Source organism: Ovis canadensis, chromosome 14, assembly GCF_042477335.2.
Source record: "Ovis canadensis isolate MfBH-ARS-UI-01 breed Bighorn chromosome 14, ARS-UI_OviCan_v2, whole genome shotgun sequence".
Taxonomy (NCBI): Eukaryota; Metazoa; Chordata; class Mammalia; order Artiodactyla; family Bovidae; genus Ovis; species Ovis canadensis.
The window spans coordinates 16,109,197-16,126,134 of record NC_091258.1 but is presented as its reverse complement, the minus strand read 5'-3'; the positions used below and the strand labels follow the sequence as shown (position 1 = coordinate 16,126,134).

Here is a 16,938-nt window from a genome sequence, read left to right as displayed (position 1 = left end):
GGATGCCTCCCACAAAGAATGATCCTGTACAAAATGCCAATAGAGCCAAGCTTAAGAAATCCTGATGAATAATACCGCTTTGAAAAGGAAGAACAAAGTTAGAGGATTTAAACCATCTGATTTCAAGACTTAATACTATAAAGCCATGATGGCCAAAACCATGCAGCTGGTGTACAGAGAGACAAACATCAATGGGACAGATTAGTGATGGCAGAAACAGACTTATACATACAAACTGATTTTCCACCAAGGTCCCAGACCATTTGATGGGAAAAGGATAACCTTTCAACAAATGATATTGAAACAATAAAATATATGTGTAAAACTCTAGCCTTAATCTCACACCATAGACAAAAATTATGTTGTGTCATAAACCAACTTTAGGAGCTTAATCTGCAAAATTCTAGGAGAAAACCTAAGCATAAATTTTAGCGATCTTGGGGTTGGCAAGGTTCTTAAGTATAACACAAAGAACACAAAGATTTTTTTTACCATAAACAATTGGACTTCATTTATATCTGTATTTACCTTGTTAGAGAAAGGTCTCCAGTAGAATTTCTATGCATTGTGAGGGGAGAAGCCAGGGGCTGGCAGGGAGGTCCCCACCAGCCCAGGACCCTAAGCGCCCCACATGCAGGCTGCACCAGGGCAACCTCACTTGGCCACCAATGCAGCAAAGGGTGGAATCCATGCTTCCGCGTCCCACATCCAAGGCCTGTGTTTGTTCATCTTCAGAAATGGTGGGGGTGTGAGCCAGGCTAGCATCCTTGGCACTTGCACTCATGATGTGAGACTGGCACAGCTGTGTTCTCGGTGCGGGGTCACTCACCCTTGGCTAAGTGGTTGGGTGTACCTGGATTTGCACCTCCCAGGCCTGGCACCAGCTCAGTCCAGCCAAGCAGCCAGATCAGGCTTCTAGAGTAAGTGACCAGCACTGACTCTACACATAGCCATGTCCCACGTAAAGACAAAGCATATTTCAGTGTGGAAATGGTGGGCACCAGGGATGGCAAGAGAGCTTGAGTGTGTGATCTGTCCTGGGCCAGGCCCTGATGGTGCTCACACCTGCCTTACTCCCAACTGAGGCCTGAAGGCCTCTCTCCCAAGGAGCAGCAGGGTCTGCAAAAGCCAGAAATGAAAGGGGATGAAGGACTAAGTATCAGGAAATACTGGACATGAGGGTTCTTACTGCAGTTATTAGTGACCTGCAGACTTTTCCACAGACCACTAACAGCTCCATGTGGGAATGTGATAGGGCTGCAATTCTTAGACAAGTTTCCGTAACCTTGGACTATTTCACGTGACTCTCAGATGTCCATCCTTGTTATTCTGTTTGTAGATGGCGCAATGACAGTATTTTGTGGCTACCCATAAGACAACCAAAATGATCAGAAACACAAAATTTTCTCTTTTTTTAAATGATTTACTTTTATTTTTCCTCTCCTGTTTTCATTGCCAGTGTTTAAGTAAGGGCAAAATTTTGGTTGTTTCTGTTTAACAAGAGCCCATACTGGGAACACTAAGAGAGAATTTACATGAGTGGACTCACAACCAGAAAGATTTGGAAGGCAAAGTTTATTTCAATGTAATGAGTTACAACACTAACATGTTTAACAAAATTAATTTTTAAGAAAAAGTAGGTTGTGAAACATTTTACATGGCCCAGCATCACTTTCTTCAGCATTCATCATGTGTGGTTTTATACTGACAGCCCCTGGGAGATCTGCCACCCTTCACCCTCAGAACCAAGCTCTGGGCCTGGATGAGCAGCTCAGAGTGGGCGCATTCCTCCAGACGCAGCCTTCTTAGGGGGCAACGCTCTCTATCCACCCTCCATCAGCACCATAACCCAGATTAACATCTCCCAAGGCAGCCTTTCAAGAAACATGTTTTTGTTAAGTTTGGTGTAGAAGAAAAAAAGTCATCAAAATATGTAAGAGGTTCGCTGAACTCAGACTTAACCCTAAAGCTCAAGCTAAACTCCCCAGGACGCTCCTTAAGACACAACTTTAATCTTAACACTGAAATGTGCCCTAGGTGGGCACCCAGCCAGTTAATAGGTCAAACCCAGCACTTTCCAGCCAGGCCAACCCATGGCAAGATGACTGAAGGAGGATTTTGTTCAGGGTCCTGATCCCTTTCTCTGTGAGCACTGACTGATTTATCTGAAGTGTCCCTTGATATCAAATTTGCCTGGGTGATCTCATGGTGTCCAGGACAAGCCCGACTCAGTCAGTTCAGTTCAGTCGCTCAGTCATGTCCGACTCTTTGCGACCCCATGAATCGCAGCATGCCAGGCCTGCCTGTCCATCATCAACTCCCAGAGTTCACTCAGACTCATGTCCATCAAGTCAGTGATGCCATCCAGCCATCTCATCCTCTGTCATCCCCTTCTCCTCCTGCCCCCAATCCCTCCTAGCATCAGAGTCTTTTCCAGTGAGTCAACTCTTTGCAGGAGGTGGCCGAAGTACTGGAGTTTCAGCTTTAGCATCATTCCTTCCAAAGAAATCCCAGGGCTGATCTCCTTCAGAATGGACTGGTTGGATCTCCTTGCAGTCCAAGGGACTCTCAAGAGTCTTCTCCAACACCACAGTTCAAAAGCATCAATTCTTCGGTGCTCAGCTTTCTTCACAGTCCAACTCTCACATCCATACGTGACCACTGGAAAAACCATAGCCTTGACTAGACGGACCTTTGTTGGCAAAGTAATGTCTCTGCTTTTGAATATGCTATCTAGGTTGGTCATAGCTTTCCTTCCAAGGAGTAAGCGTCTTTTAATTTCATGGCTGCAGTCACCCTCTGCAGTGATTTGCCTGACTCAGGTCCAGGCAAATTACCTCCCAGCAAACACCTATCTCTCAGCACATTATTCTGGGCACTATGCCCACCAATCTGGTTTTCATCCTTTATCTTTTATTTGCAATCGTATGTTTCCTTATGTGCTGCACTGTGCTGGGCTTAGTCGCCCAGTCGTGTCCACTCTTTGCAACCCCACGGACTGTAGCCTGCCAGTCTCCTCTGTCCATGAGATTCCCCAGACAAGAATTCTGGAGTAGGTAGCCATTTCCTTCTCGAGGGGTTCTTCCCAATGTAGGGATCAAACCCAGGTCTCCCACATTGCAGGCAGATTCTTTACCATCTGAGTCACTGGGGAATTATAACATTGTTTTTATTTCTCTTGATACAATAGGCATAAGTTTATGAATTTTGAATTATGGTTGAATCCAACTTAAGGATGTCTGAGAACTGGATCTGGCAGGGAAAAGCATGTAGTAAGTCAATAAATAATTGCATTAACCATGGAACCTCAAGACAAAATCGGGAATATGCGTTTCAGCAGAAAGCATTCTCTTTTTTTTCCCCTGGCCGCATCTTGTGGCTTTCAGGATCTTAGTTCCCCCACCAGGGACTGAACCCAGGTCACAGCAGTGAAAACACTGAGTCCCAACCACTAGACTTCCAGGAAATTCTCCAGGCAGCCTTCTCTTTAATGCCATTTTTGTACTTCCTCAGTGGAGTGAAAAAGTGAAGTTGCTCAGTCGTGTCTGACTCTTTGCGACCCCATGGACTATAGCCCACCAGGCTCCTCTGTCCATGGAATTTTCCAGGCAAGAGTACTGGAGTGGATTGCCATTTCCTTCTCCAGGGGATCTTCCCAACCCAGGGCTTGAACCTGGGTCTCCTGCACTGCAGGCAGATGATTTACCGTCTGAGCCACCAGGGAAGCGCCTCAGTGGAGTGGGAGATGTCAATAATTAAGAAAGTAAAATTAGAAAAGAGAGAGTTTAGAAGATTATTTGTATAGACTGTTTTATATCCCTTCCAATTGATAAGACTATTTAGGAAACATCAAGTTTCAGAAAGGTTAAGTGGTATTTTTCTTAGACAAAATAACAGAAGGATAGGTATTCCCCTGGAGGTCCAGCATTTAAGACTCTGAACTCCCAATGGAAGGGGCATGGGTTCAGTCCCTGGTAGAGGAACCAAGATCCCATGTGCTGAATGTCCAATAAATAAATAAAACAAAACATTAAAAAAAATAACAGAAGGATACTTACTCTCAGCATATATATGTTATATAAATAAATATACATACATCTATATTTGGGCTTTCCTGGTGGCTCAGAAGGTTCAGTATCTGCCTGCAATGCAGGAGACCTGGGTTTGATCCCTGGGTTGGGAAGATCCCCTGGAGGAGGATATGACAACCCCCACTCCAGTATTCTTGCCTGGAGAATCCCCATGGATAAAGGAGCCTGGCGGGCTATAGTCCATGGGGTCGCAAAGAGTCAGGCATGACCGAGTGAGTAGGCACAGCACAGCACATCTATATTTATTCATATCCATATATAGTGTGTTATACTCTTGGGAATATTAAGAAAGTGCCACACTTATTCCTCAGTATGAAGTGTGTGCTATAACGGACGCAAGGTCGGAGATAAGAATATGTGATTTGACACAAAAGTTGGTAGTGAAGGAAATCTTAGTATGAATACCAACTATGAAGGTTTTGGCTACTTAGGTCAAGTTTTCTAGGTTTTAGCCTAGAAAGAGTAATATTTACCCAAGGATCCCAAACTGTGTCCCATGTCATTAGCATCCCAGTCACGGCAGCTTAACCAATTTATTCCTGGGAAAAGGCTGCTAGTGTGTCATGATTATACACATATGAGCCATTCTGAAAAGGACTCCAGGACTGAATGAGAAGAAACAATATATTTCATATGTGCTGTTTCATTGTATTTAATAACATTTCTATTCTTGGGAATTTTACATTTTATTTGAATATTTTAATTAGAATATTAGAAATAAAATATGGAGAGGGATAAATTAGGAGTTTGGGACTAACATATATATATTCCTATGTATAAAATAGATAACCAACAAGGACCTACTATATAGTACAGAGAACTGAGTATTTTGCAATAACCTATAAAGGAAAAGGTTTATTTCCCATATAGGGAAAACATTCTTATTATATAAAAATATACATCTATATTTACATATGTATAGGGAGCATATACACATATATAACACTGAATCACTGTGCTGCACACCCAAAATGTGACACTGTAAATCAACTAGAATTCAATTTTAAAAGATAATAATATGTTTGAAATATAATTAATATAGTAAAACCTACTTACATTTCTTCCTATAGCACTCAGACACCTCAGATTTTAGAACAGCAGAATTCAGTGGTATGTTGATTTTTATCAAGTCTTGGAGTCAAGGGAAAACAGCATGAAGATCTTGGAAAATCAGAATGATATTAAAGCATTGGAAGACTAGAAGGGTAGATTTAAATGATCATACTATTATAATAATTATAATTTTAATGGGTAAATAATTAACAAAAATATTAAATATGAATTCTAATGGCAAATATATAGCAAACTTCAATTTCATTAACATTATATGATCTGGGCTTATACTATCAAGTTATTAAATAAATATTAATAATGAAATAATTTATCAATATAATTATGTATTACCATTAAAATATTAATAGAAAAAACTTTGAACTTAAAATATTTTATTAATACCAATGTTATATTAATGACTGATAAAATATTACATTTGCATGTTCATTTAGGGCAGTACTTTCCAAGTTTATCATTAATACTTACATAGAATGATATACAGTATCTGTTGGTCAATAAACAAAGTGAAGCTACTTATATTGATGTCATTTTCCATTTGACTGGACAAAGAAAATGAATAATTTGGAAGTGAATGGATGTTTTTGAGTAATGTCTTAATGCCCTTTTATGTTCAACATCACCATATTATTCATTCCATACTTTTGAAATTTTCATGTGTTCATATCCTCACTTGAAAACCTGAAACTATTCACAAAATTAAATGCGTATTTAAATTCTTTTTCTGGTGAAAGGCACTTTACGTGAATATTCATTATAGTCAACTGACCTCTTTTAATCTAAGCATGTGATCAGTGTTGACAAGTGTTAATACGAATGGGATTATATTTCACCATAATATGAATGGGATTAAATTTCACCATATTAACTCCTTAACTTACACTTTCATTTTAAACAATTTTGAGATGTTTCTGGAAAGTTTCCTCTGCACTTGCACTTATCCAGGTGGCAGAATACTTCCTAAGCCCCTCCATTATGTTTTTATAAGCTATTCTTTTTTAATACATTTTATTAAAAGTATAACTTATTTGCCATGAAATGTGTCCTTTCAGGGTGTGCATCCAGTGGTTTTCAGCAGAGTCAAAGAGTTGTGCCACCCTCAACCAAAACAAGAGCTAATTTTTTAAAACTTCCATAACCTCTAAAGAGAAATCCCCTATCAATTAGCAGTCAGTCCCTATTCTCTCCACTCCCTAGAAACCGCTAACCTACTTTCTGTCTCTATGGATTTGTCCATCCTGGCTGTATCATGGAAATGGAATCAGACACACATTGTTGAATTTACAATCAATTTACAGAATACCTTCACAGCAACACTAAGATTAGCTTTTTTTAATAACTGTGGAGTACAGAATAGCCACAATAACACATAAACAATATCAATGATGGAAATTTCTATAACAGCTAAGAAAAATAGAATACAGAGTAGGAATATCCATATATTAAAATATCATCAAGCCAAAATAAGAAACAAAAGTTTTAAAAACTATACAGAACAAAGCATATATTATATCAATGTATACATACATATGTATTGTATAAACTAGAAAGCACAGATTTTAAGTCATATTTGGAAAGACATCATGATAGATGCAAAATTAGAATCTGGTAGAATCTGTATTTCCTCTTAATCCAATTACTTCAAGTTTCTTCTGAAAAGTGTATTAAAGATGTTTAATGAAGGGATTAAGTAGGAGAGTGTTTAAGAGATGGGTAGGCCGGTCCTGGGTGTTTACAAATCCTGTGTCTTGGGGAACTGCTCAGTTGTCCACTCCTCTCTGCAGAATCCGGATACCTCTTCCCAAGAAGGATCAAAACAGCACTACTAGTGGTCTTTTGCTCCTTTCTTTGGTAATGCCACATGCTTTATTTTCCAGAGTTTATAAAAAGTAAATTCACCATTATGATTAGAGGAATAGATTGCTGAAGTAGGTGTTGTTTTGCAGTGGTAAGCTGTGTCAGGGGATTGATGGGTACTTTGAAGTTAACAGAATGGAATTCCATATTTAAGAGGCAGCACTGAATCCCATAAGTGGGTTTTCAAAAATCTTAAAGTTAACATTTTTAATGGAGAAAATTTATACAGCATATACAATATTTTACATTTAGCTTATATCTAACAATTTAATATATTAATGATTATACCTAATGCTTTAATTGGAGAAGGCAATGGCACCCCACTCCAGTACTCTTGCCTGGAGAATCCCATGGAGGAGCCTGGTGGGCTGCAGTCCATGGGTCACTAAGAGTTGGACACACTGAGCAACTTCACTTTCACTTTTCACTTCCATGCATTGGAGAAGGAAATGGCAACCCACTCCAGTGTTCTTGCCTGGAGAATCCCAGGGACGGGGGGAGCCTCGTGGGCTGCCGTCTATGAGGTCGCAAAGAGTCGGACATGACTGAAGCGACTTAGCAGCAGCAGTAGCAATTATTTAATATGTTAATGATAATTAATGATTTAAAATATTAATTTTATCACAAAATAAGTTTTGTATATTTATCCCTTTAATCTTTTTCATATTTTACTTGTTTCACTTATTTCCAGTCATTTTCCTAACTCCTATTTTCTTTGCACATAATTTTGTGGATTTCTAGTAATTTCTTGCTTTGGTAACTCAGATAACAGACTGTCTTTTTTTACGTATTATATACATACATATATATATATATATGACCTATATGTCTTTTTTTTTTTTTTTGGCTATGCAAGGCTGTTTGTAGGATCTTAGTTCCCCAAATAGGGATTGAAGCTGAGCCCTTGGCAGGGAGGGGACAGAGTCCTCACACTGGAACACCAAGGAATCCCCATGTCTCTAGTTTAGAATGACTTTAGGCATAGCCTTAAAGTAAAAATATAAAATAATCATTGAATCTACAGACTTTCAATCTGAACTAAACATAAGTTACATGCTCATACAGGTTTTAATCTATAAACATATCCTTCATACTTCTCCCCATTTTCTCTTCATCGGACAGTCTACAAAAAGAACCCTGGCAAGGCAAGATTATTTACAACCAGAGTCAAAAGCATCCAAGCATGGTTTGAATGCTCTTCACCCTGAACAAGCAACCAGGAAACAGCTGGCTAAGGAAATTGGCATTCCAGAAATCTAAAATTCAGGTAAGTATCAGATATTTCATTATTCTGGTTCAAGGTAAAGAAAAAAAGTAGGCTTAGCACTGGCAGGCAATTACTCTTATGTCAGGTATGTTTCCCAGAAGGTTTTTCCTGTTATATACTTAAACTAAAAACAAGAGTTACCTCTTTTACCATGGAAGAAACCTCTATTACTTCTTTTACCAATTGGTTGGGCGTATTTACCATTGGAGGGAAGAATATACTTACTGCAGTATCTCTCCCAATAGAAGATAACTGAATCGGCTTTTTAAATTAATTAATCTGGCTGCCTCGGGTCTCAGCTGCGCGCTCAGGCTCTTCTCGCTACGCACAGGCTTCTCTAGCTGCAGGGCACAGGCTCAGCTGCCCCATGGCATGTGGGATCTGAGTTCCCTGACCAGAGACTGAACCTACGTTCCCTGCATTGGAAGGGAGCTCAGCTGCCCCATGACATGTGGGGTCTGAGTTCCCTGACCAGAGACTGAACCTATGTTCCCCGCATTGGAAGGGAGATTCTTAACCACTGGACTACCAGTGGTTAGTCCCTAAGTCAACTTTTGAGATTTGGAGACTATAGGAAATCGGATCACTGTGTTAAAGATATGGTATCATTAATGATATGGTATCACTGGAATATACACTGCAGAATAATGATTAACATGTGAGGAAAACTGTGGGATAAACACACATGTAAATTCCCAATTCTCAGGCTAGTATTTTTTTCCCCGCTAATATTAGAAATGTAACTTACGTACAGAAGTATATGAAATAAAATCCCATATTGTATCATTTTGAATAAACTACTGATGTAAAAATAAAGTTGGATTTCTTCAGTCAGCGAAGAGCTATAAATAATACAAGAACACCAACTGAAACAGTATTTAAACCAATAAAGGTCAATAAAAAAGATGCTTTGGGGGGAGCAGGGGGGAAAGATGCTTTTAGAGGAGAAGAATGATTTTTTTATCAAAAATAGTTTCCAATAAACCACTATATGTAAGGGCTATAAGGGCATCAGTCTGAGGGGACACTAGGAAGAAGAAAATTTCCTCTTTTCTTAATGTATTTGTTTTAGGAACAGGAAACAGTTTCCTCAAATCCCAGTAAAAAAAGTGCACTTTGGGGGAATATCTGAAGCTTCCTTGGTGGCTCAGACAGTAAAGAATCTGCCGTCAACACAGGAGACCCACGTCTGATTCCCGGATCGGGAAGATCCTCTGGAGAAGGACATAGCTCCCCACTCCGGTATTCTTGCCTGGGGAATTCCGTGGAGAGGAGCCTGGTAGGCTACAGTCCATGGAATCGCAGATTGGACACGACTGAGAGACTTTCACTTTCAAGACGTCTAGTGACTGGCCGCACGAGAGGTACTAGGCCCGTCTGAACTGAAGTGGAGAAAGGCAAGTCCGGGAAACAACAGAGGATGAGCTTGTTTCAGCCACTGTGTTCAGTAACTTACTCAGTTTCCAGTTTCCACTTGGGCTTAAGACTTACTGGAAAATATTTTGATTAATTAAAGAACAGATATAACCTTTTAGAACAATGCCTGGGATATGAGTGATTCATCAAATATTGGTTATCATTTACACTCTATTCTTACCATGAATTATCAAATTATCAAAATAAAACACTCAGAAATTATCGGAACATACATTGCAATGCTGACTCCAGTAATGAGGAAACAAAATACTGTATTAGTGATAATTTTGAAGCAAGACTCTATGATGAAGACGAAGTAAGTAAGAGGAAGTGTGGATGAGTTAGCCCTGCTTGTGACTGTGGCTAATTCCACTGTCTTACATAAAGAAATCCTTTTCTAAGATATATTCCGTACATATTATGTATTATCAAATGGCATTTCCAATGAAGAGTTGATGCGACATGAGGGAGAGATTGATTTCGAGAGAACTAACGGTGTTTCTTAAACCTATGAAATTTACTTTGGATACCATGAGGATGACCATACAAGAAATGCTAATTTGAGTTGAGAGCAGATTGTGTACTGTCCTGAATTTTATGCTAATAATAGCATCATTCCCAGGATAATGCACTTTCTCTTGGGGATATTATCCCGAGAGCAACTGATCAACTAGTTCTGTTTAGCTGCAATGATATTTGGAGTAACACAGACTGTGCCACGTGGCTTTCACGTCTTCCTTCCCACTCAGATTTGCTTCAAAAACCACCAGCAAGATAGACGATTGGGGTTCAGCTCCTCCTTAGGAGAAGACTAAACCCATGGCTAGAACCAGCCTTGGCCTTATACTCAAGGTGAGAACCCACCAGTCCAAATGCAGTTCACCAGTGGAATCAATTGAGAGAGGAATCAATTCTGCATATTGTACCCAAATTCACCACAGAGAATCCTTAGCTTTGGAGCCAATTACAGCTTGTTCTTTGTAACCGAGCGTCAACAATAGGTGGCTGGGACAGACAGGTTCTGAGCAAGCAAGTCTTTGGACTTTCTGGTCCTGCTGCTCTGAGCAGGGCAACAATCTCCTCTCCTGTCATCTCAGGGGGATTCAGAGGGAGTAAGAGGTTAGCACCAACTTCTCAAGTTTGAGTTTCCAGCTTGAATGCAAAAATGTCCTAAAACCCTCCCTTTTGTCCCTGAGTTCTCTTTTAGAATACTTACCAAAAGAAGCCACACAAGACCAGACAGCCATCCCAAGATCTTAATCAAACATTCTAGTTCAAGCTTTCTAGAGGAACCAACACCTTGATATTGCCACCAGGAAAACACTAGCCAAACAGGCATTCGGAATTGAGAATTCAAGTAAGTTTGATGTCTATGGCAGCAAATATCCCTTCTGTTAAATGATGTTACCCCCTGAGTGGTTGCTGGAAAACTGTACCTATCCGAGATTATCACAGTAATCAAGGACAAAAGCATGGGATGGTAAACACCTGGCATTGCAAGTCACACTCCTGAAAAAGGAAGAATTTTCTAATTAAATTGTCAGTGATGCATCTATTCAGAACTAGCAGCAGCAGAACTACAGATAATGTAAAAGTTAATGCCTATTTTGAGAACACTCTGTTAGGTTCTCTAAAGCTTGGCACTGTTGTCATTTTGGGCCAGATATTTCTTTCTTGGGAGGGGCAGTCTGTCCTGGCATAATGTTCTTCAGCGTTCCTGGCCTTTACCAACAAGATATCCTGCAGACTTCTCCTTTCCCCATTCTTAACAACCCCTCCCCCAGAAGTCTACAGGCACAAACTGGGGAACAAAATCACCCTCATGAGCACCTTCTTCGACCTAAATTATGGGGAAAGTGGTTCATATATGTTCAATGTTCGTGACAAGGAAGCACGTTCTTAGGTCTATCAGCAGAATGACTCTCAGAAACACTTATGTTTATTAACCCTTACTCAGATTTATACACGTTTACAAGATATGTATTCCTGTGGACACACTGATAAAGAGGAAAAAAATGTCAGCCTGGTCAGGAAACCTTGCTCCCTGGCCCATCGCTGTAATCGGAGGGTGGTCCTAGAGCATACGCCTTTTCAGCCAAGTTTCAATTCATCTAAGGTTGACTGCTGAAAGTGCTATGACCTAAATCTATGTTTGTATGTATATGTATACACATACACACATGTACACATACAAACATACTGAACACATGAATCAGGGTAATTAATTTCATACACATATCTCCTGAGATTTGCGCCCACATAACAGGCCTTATTTCTTGCCTTATGATGTCCACATCTCTGTTTTTCTCACAGAGATGTGGTTTCAGGACCCAAGATCTCTGTACCCTGGGAAGAGGAAAAGCGAGCCTGTGGATTCCTTACTAGATGGCCCAAATGTGAGACCCAGTCCGACAGTCCAGCAGCCTGAAATTGACCTGTGGCCTCTCCCAGGCCGATCTCATCTTCCTTCCTCCAGTTCTTTCAGCAGGAACCAATCATTTCTACCCATTTTTCTCCCTTCCTACGTGTCCCTACTGTGATCCAAGGTCAAAGTGTCATCATGCAGCCTGTGAAGCTGTGCAGGGAAAACTCTCTCCACGCTAACATCTGGGAATGATGTGCCTGTACCGCTGACTATGGGAGGAGACCCAGATACTCAGGATCCTTTCTGGTCTCAATACCAAGAACACCACCAGGACCACCAAGAACAGACTGATACGGGAATGCTACAGTTGGAAGACGATTCTCAGCCTCAACCTGAGCACACACTAAAAAACCACCGCCACAGGATCTGGGCCAGGTGGACATACCTTTCGTTCTGCAGTGGTGGGATGAGTGCTGCCAGGCTGACTGTAGAGTGGAATCCTCAAAAGGGAACCATCGAAACAGGCTGATGGCCACAGCACACGCGAGCTCGAGAATCATCGCATATCCTCACCCAGTCTCACCAGCAATATACAGAAACCTCAAGAAGACTTTAGGTCAACTCCTGCCATCCACACATTGTCAGCAAAAGGTACAAATATTTTGAATCCTCATTCACAGGAAGAGGACCCTCCAAGGACTCCAGCTGTGCCTCAGGGAGTAAGATTTTCAGGCTCTTCTGAACACACTGTAAAGTTCACCAGGGCCTGAGCTTCTGGAGGAAGATGGCATTCTGAGTCTGATCCAGGCCTCCTTTCTTTTGATGCAGATCAGAATTTAAAGAACTATGATCCTGGAAGCCATCCTGCCAGGGGCAAGGTTAAAGTGAGGAAAGGAAAAACCAAGTGGAAACCCAAATGGAGGTTATCTTGTGGGCAGTGGTTATCTTCTGTACTCCACTAAGGATTCTTTCCAAGCTCCACTCTGCCGCTAGAAGCACCGTAGGACACATCTGCTGAATTCTTGTGGGAAAAAAAGCATTTTACTGACAAGTATGACCTCTGTGATGACCACGTCCTCCACCACCTGGAAAATCCAAAGGGTAGCCTAACTCAGGTGAGAACAGGTCTCTGAGGGACATCAGAACTTCTCTCCTTCCTGGCAACATGGGAAGGCAAACTTGAAATCTGTTATGTAAAAAATGAAGGGATGCTGTACTTCCTGATGGAGTTCATAAAACTGAACTTTTCACCAAAGCTCCAAAGGTTTAAATTAGGAACCAGACACTACTTCAGTATCCATCATTAAGGGAACGATTAAATGCATTAGGACAAATCCTTCAATACTGAGTAGTCTTCACTTAGAAGTGTATTTTTATTTAAAACATACAAAAAATTGTAAGAAATTGTAACAGCAACACCATATCATCACCAAACATAGTCTAATGATGTTAATACTTCCACTTTTTAGGGTTTTTAATACATTTGTATATATGATTATATATGTCCATAAAATTTTTCCTCAGATAAACTTTGTATGTTTATCAAAACTTGGTAAACCATTCTCACTGTCCATCTTCTCCCTTCTTTTGAAAAGGTAACTTCTAAAAGATTTTGGTATATGTGGGTCTACCTTGGTAATAAAAATGTCTTTAAAAAGTACTACTTCAAAAAAATTACTTCTTCATTTCATCAATCTGTTTTCTGTTTTGTCATATCTGCTTTACTTTCCATATGAAAGTATTGAAAGATCAATACATATACATCTAGTTTTACAGATACCAGTTTTGCACAAGTAATAGTTGTGAGGTGGACATCCTTCTGGTATCTGGGTGTGCTACATGCAAGAGTTCTCTAGGTGCACAAGTGCCAGAATATTCCAGCACCAAGATTTATGGCCAAATTACACTCAGCACAAGTAATTTTTCCTAATATAAGCTGTATCTTCATTAACCACTTACGGAATTAAAACTCACATGCATATGTACAGGTATTTGTGGCACAAATCTACCCAAAAAAATCTGATATAATTATTTGACAGTGTTGATACCATGCCCAGTTTGATTTTTAGATTGTTCCACCAGATGATTCTCATGCAGCCAAAGCTGAGAGCTCCCAGTATCTTTCCTGTACTTCAGCCATATGTAGACAGTTCTTCAACTTATGAAAATGTCTAATGACTTGAGAAGGGAAGACTATACATTTGTATCTGTAATCCTCTTCACGTACATGAACATCTGTAACTGCACGTTTATAGGTATTGCTCTTCAGTTCAGTTCAGTCGCTCAGTCGTGTCCGACTCTTTGCGACCCCATCAATCGCAGCACGCCAGGCCTCCCTGTCCATCACCATCTCCCAGAGTTCACTCAGACTCACGTCCATCAAGTCCGTGATGCCATCAAGCCATCTCATCCTCTGTCGTCCCCTTTTCCTCCTGCCCCCAATCTCTCCCAGCATCAGAGTCTTTTCCAGTGAGTCAATTCTTCGCATGAGGTGACCAAAGTACTGAAGCTTCAGCTTTAACAACATTCCTTCCAAAGAAATCCCAGGGCTGATCTCCTGCAGAATGGACTGGTTGGATCTCCTTGCAGTCCAAGGGACCCTCAAGAGTCTTCTCCAACACCACAGTTCAAACGCATCAATTCTTCGGCGCTCAGCCTTCTTCACAGTCCAACTCTCACATCCATATATGACCACAGGAAAAACCATAGCCTTGACTAGACAGACCCTAGTCGGCAAAGTAATGTCTCTGCTTTTGAATATGCTATCTAGGTTGGTCATCCTTTTCTTCCAAGAAGTAAGCATCTTTTAATTTCATGGCTGCAGTCACCATCTGCAGTGATTTTGAAGCCCCCCCAAAATAAAGTCTGACACTGTTTCCACTGTTTCCCCATCTATTTCCCATGAACTGATGGGACCAGATGCCATGATCTTCATTTTCTGAATGTTGAGCTTTAAGCCAACTGTTTCACTTTCAAGAAGCTTTTTAGCTCCTCTTCACTTTCTGCCATAAGGGTGGTATCATCTGCATATCTGAGGTTATTGATATTTCTCCCGGCAATCTTGATTCCAGCTTGTGTTTCTTCCAGCCCAGCGTTTCTCATGATGTACTCTGCATATAAGTTAAATAAGCAGGGTGACAATATACAGCCTTGACGTACTCCTTTTCCTATTTGGAACCAGTCTGTTGTTCCATGTCCAGTTCTAACTGTTGCTTCCTGACCTGCATACAGATTTCTCAAGAGGCAGGTCAGGTGGTCTGGTATTCCCATCTCTTTCAGAATTTTCCACAGTTGATTGTGATCCACACAGTCAAAGGCTTTGGCATAGTCAATATAGCAGAAATAGATGTTTTTCTGGAACTCTCTTGCTTTTTCCATGATCCAGCAGATGTTGGCAATTTGATCTCTGGTTCCTCTGCCTTTTCTAAAACCAGCTTGAACATCAGGGAGTTCACGGTTCACGTATTGCTGAAGTCTGGCTTGGAGAATTTTGAGCATTACTTTACTAGCATGTGAGATGAGTGCAATTGTGCAGTAGTTTGAGCATTCTTTGGCATTGCCTTTCTTTGGAATTGGAATGAAAACTGACCTTTTCCAGTCCTGTGGCCACTGCTGAGTTTTCCAAACTTGCTGGCATATTGAGTGCAGCACTTTCACAGCATCATCTTTCAGGATTTGAAACAGCTCAACTGGAATGCCATCACCTCCACTAGCTTTGTTCATAGTGATGCTTTCTAAGGCCCACTTGACTTCATATTCCAAGATGTCTGGCTCTAGATTAGTGTAAATACATATCTATTGTTCACCTACACAGCCTCTATAGCTCCCCTCTATCCTCTATTTATCTCTCTGTATCTACACATGTATCTATAGCCTCTGGGTGGACACAGGATGACTTTCTCTAGAGAGAGAAAAAAGTAAATTTTCTCTTCTGAAACAAGCAGTGAGGTTAAGTCCCTAGAGAAAAACGTAGGGAATAGTGTCTGACCAAGGGAGTCAGGCTGACCAGTTCAGAATCTCAAGTCTGATGTGCCTTTCATGAACTGGATGACCAGACATCCTATTTGATTGAGGTGATCTATGGATGTGGACTGAGCTCAACCAGTGGAGGGGTTAAAAGTTATCATGGTCGAGGCCTCCACAGCCTGAAAACAGTGTTGAGAACATGGAGTCTGCAGGGTTTTGAACCTTGCAGGTGGCAAGTCCAGTGGACCTTGCTTGGTGCCCAGGACTAGAGCATCTGATTGCCCCGTCCCAGCAGTGCCTCCAGTAAAAGGCATCTGCTCTCTTCCTAGAGGCTCCTTGGGTCCCAAGAAGCTGGGTCCTTGTATCTCAGACCCCTCTGGGCTGAAAACCTTTGGACTGAGGAGCTTCTGAGAAAGGCTGCCCACAATAAAAGAGACTCTTGGAGGAAACCCTCCCTCTTCGGCTGTTGGGAGCTATAGCAGCCACCTTTCAACCACAAGGGGAGTGGCTGACAGGACAAGCTAAGGATGGCAGGGCAGAAAACTAGAACCTTAAAGCCCCCTAACTCAAGACTTATTATATATACAAAATATAAATTCCCTTACTTGTTGAAGTTCTTTAGAGTTAGGTTTTCTGTTACATATAATAAACACCTGGCTTTTGATAAGCCAGGTGGGGTTATGATTTCAGCAAACAGCATTAGTCCAAAAGCAAGAGAGGATGAGAATAAAGCAAACAGCAGCATAAACTTTTAAAGCTGCAACCACTTAAATGGAATAGGGACAGAGGAAAACAATACTCGGAATATTTCTTCACTGCTGCAGAGAAAGAGAAGACAGAATGTTTCTGCCACTATGGAAGCTGTGGAGGTTACTTAAGGCTGGAATAAGGAATCTCAAAAGCTG

At 40.9% G+C, this 16,938-nt stretch overlaps 1 protein-coding gene across 1 annotated transcript; it reads left to right on the top strand.

Annotated features, from left to right (window-relative positions):
- The first annotated feature begins 9,573 nt into the window (after window positions 1-9,573).
- Window positions 9,574-12,596, top strand: DUXB (double homeobox B). Its single transcript, XM_069549935.1, is given in 4 exon segments — window positions 9,574-12,177; window positions 12,286-12,470; window positions 12,473-12,546; window positions 12,548-12,596. Coding segments are annotated over 4 exon segments (468 nt in total). The 5' UTR covers window positions 9,574-12,017.
- The last annotated feature ends 4,342 nt before the right edge of the window (window positions 12,597-16,938 follow it).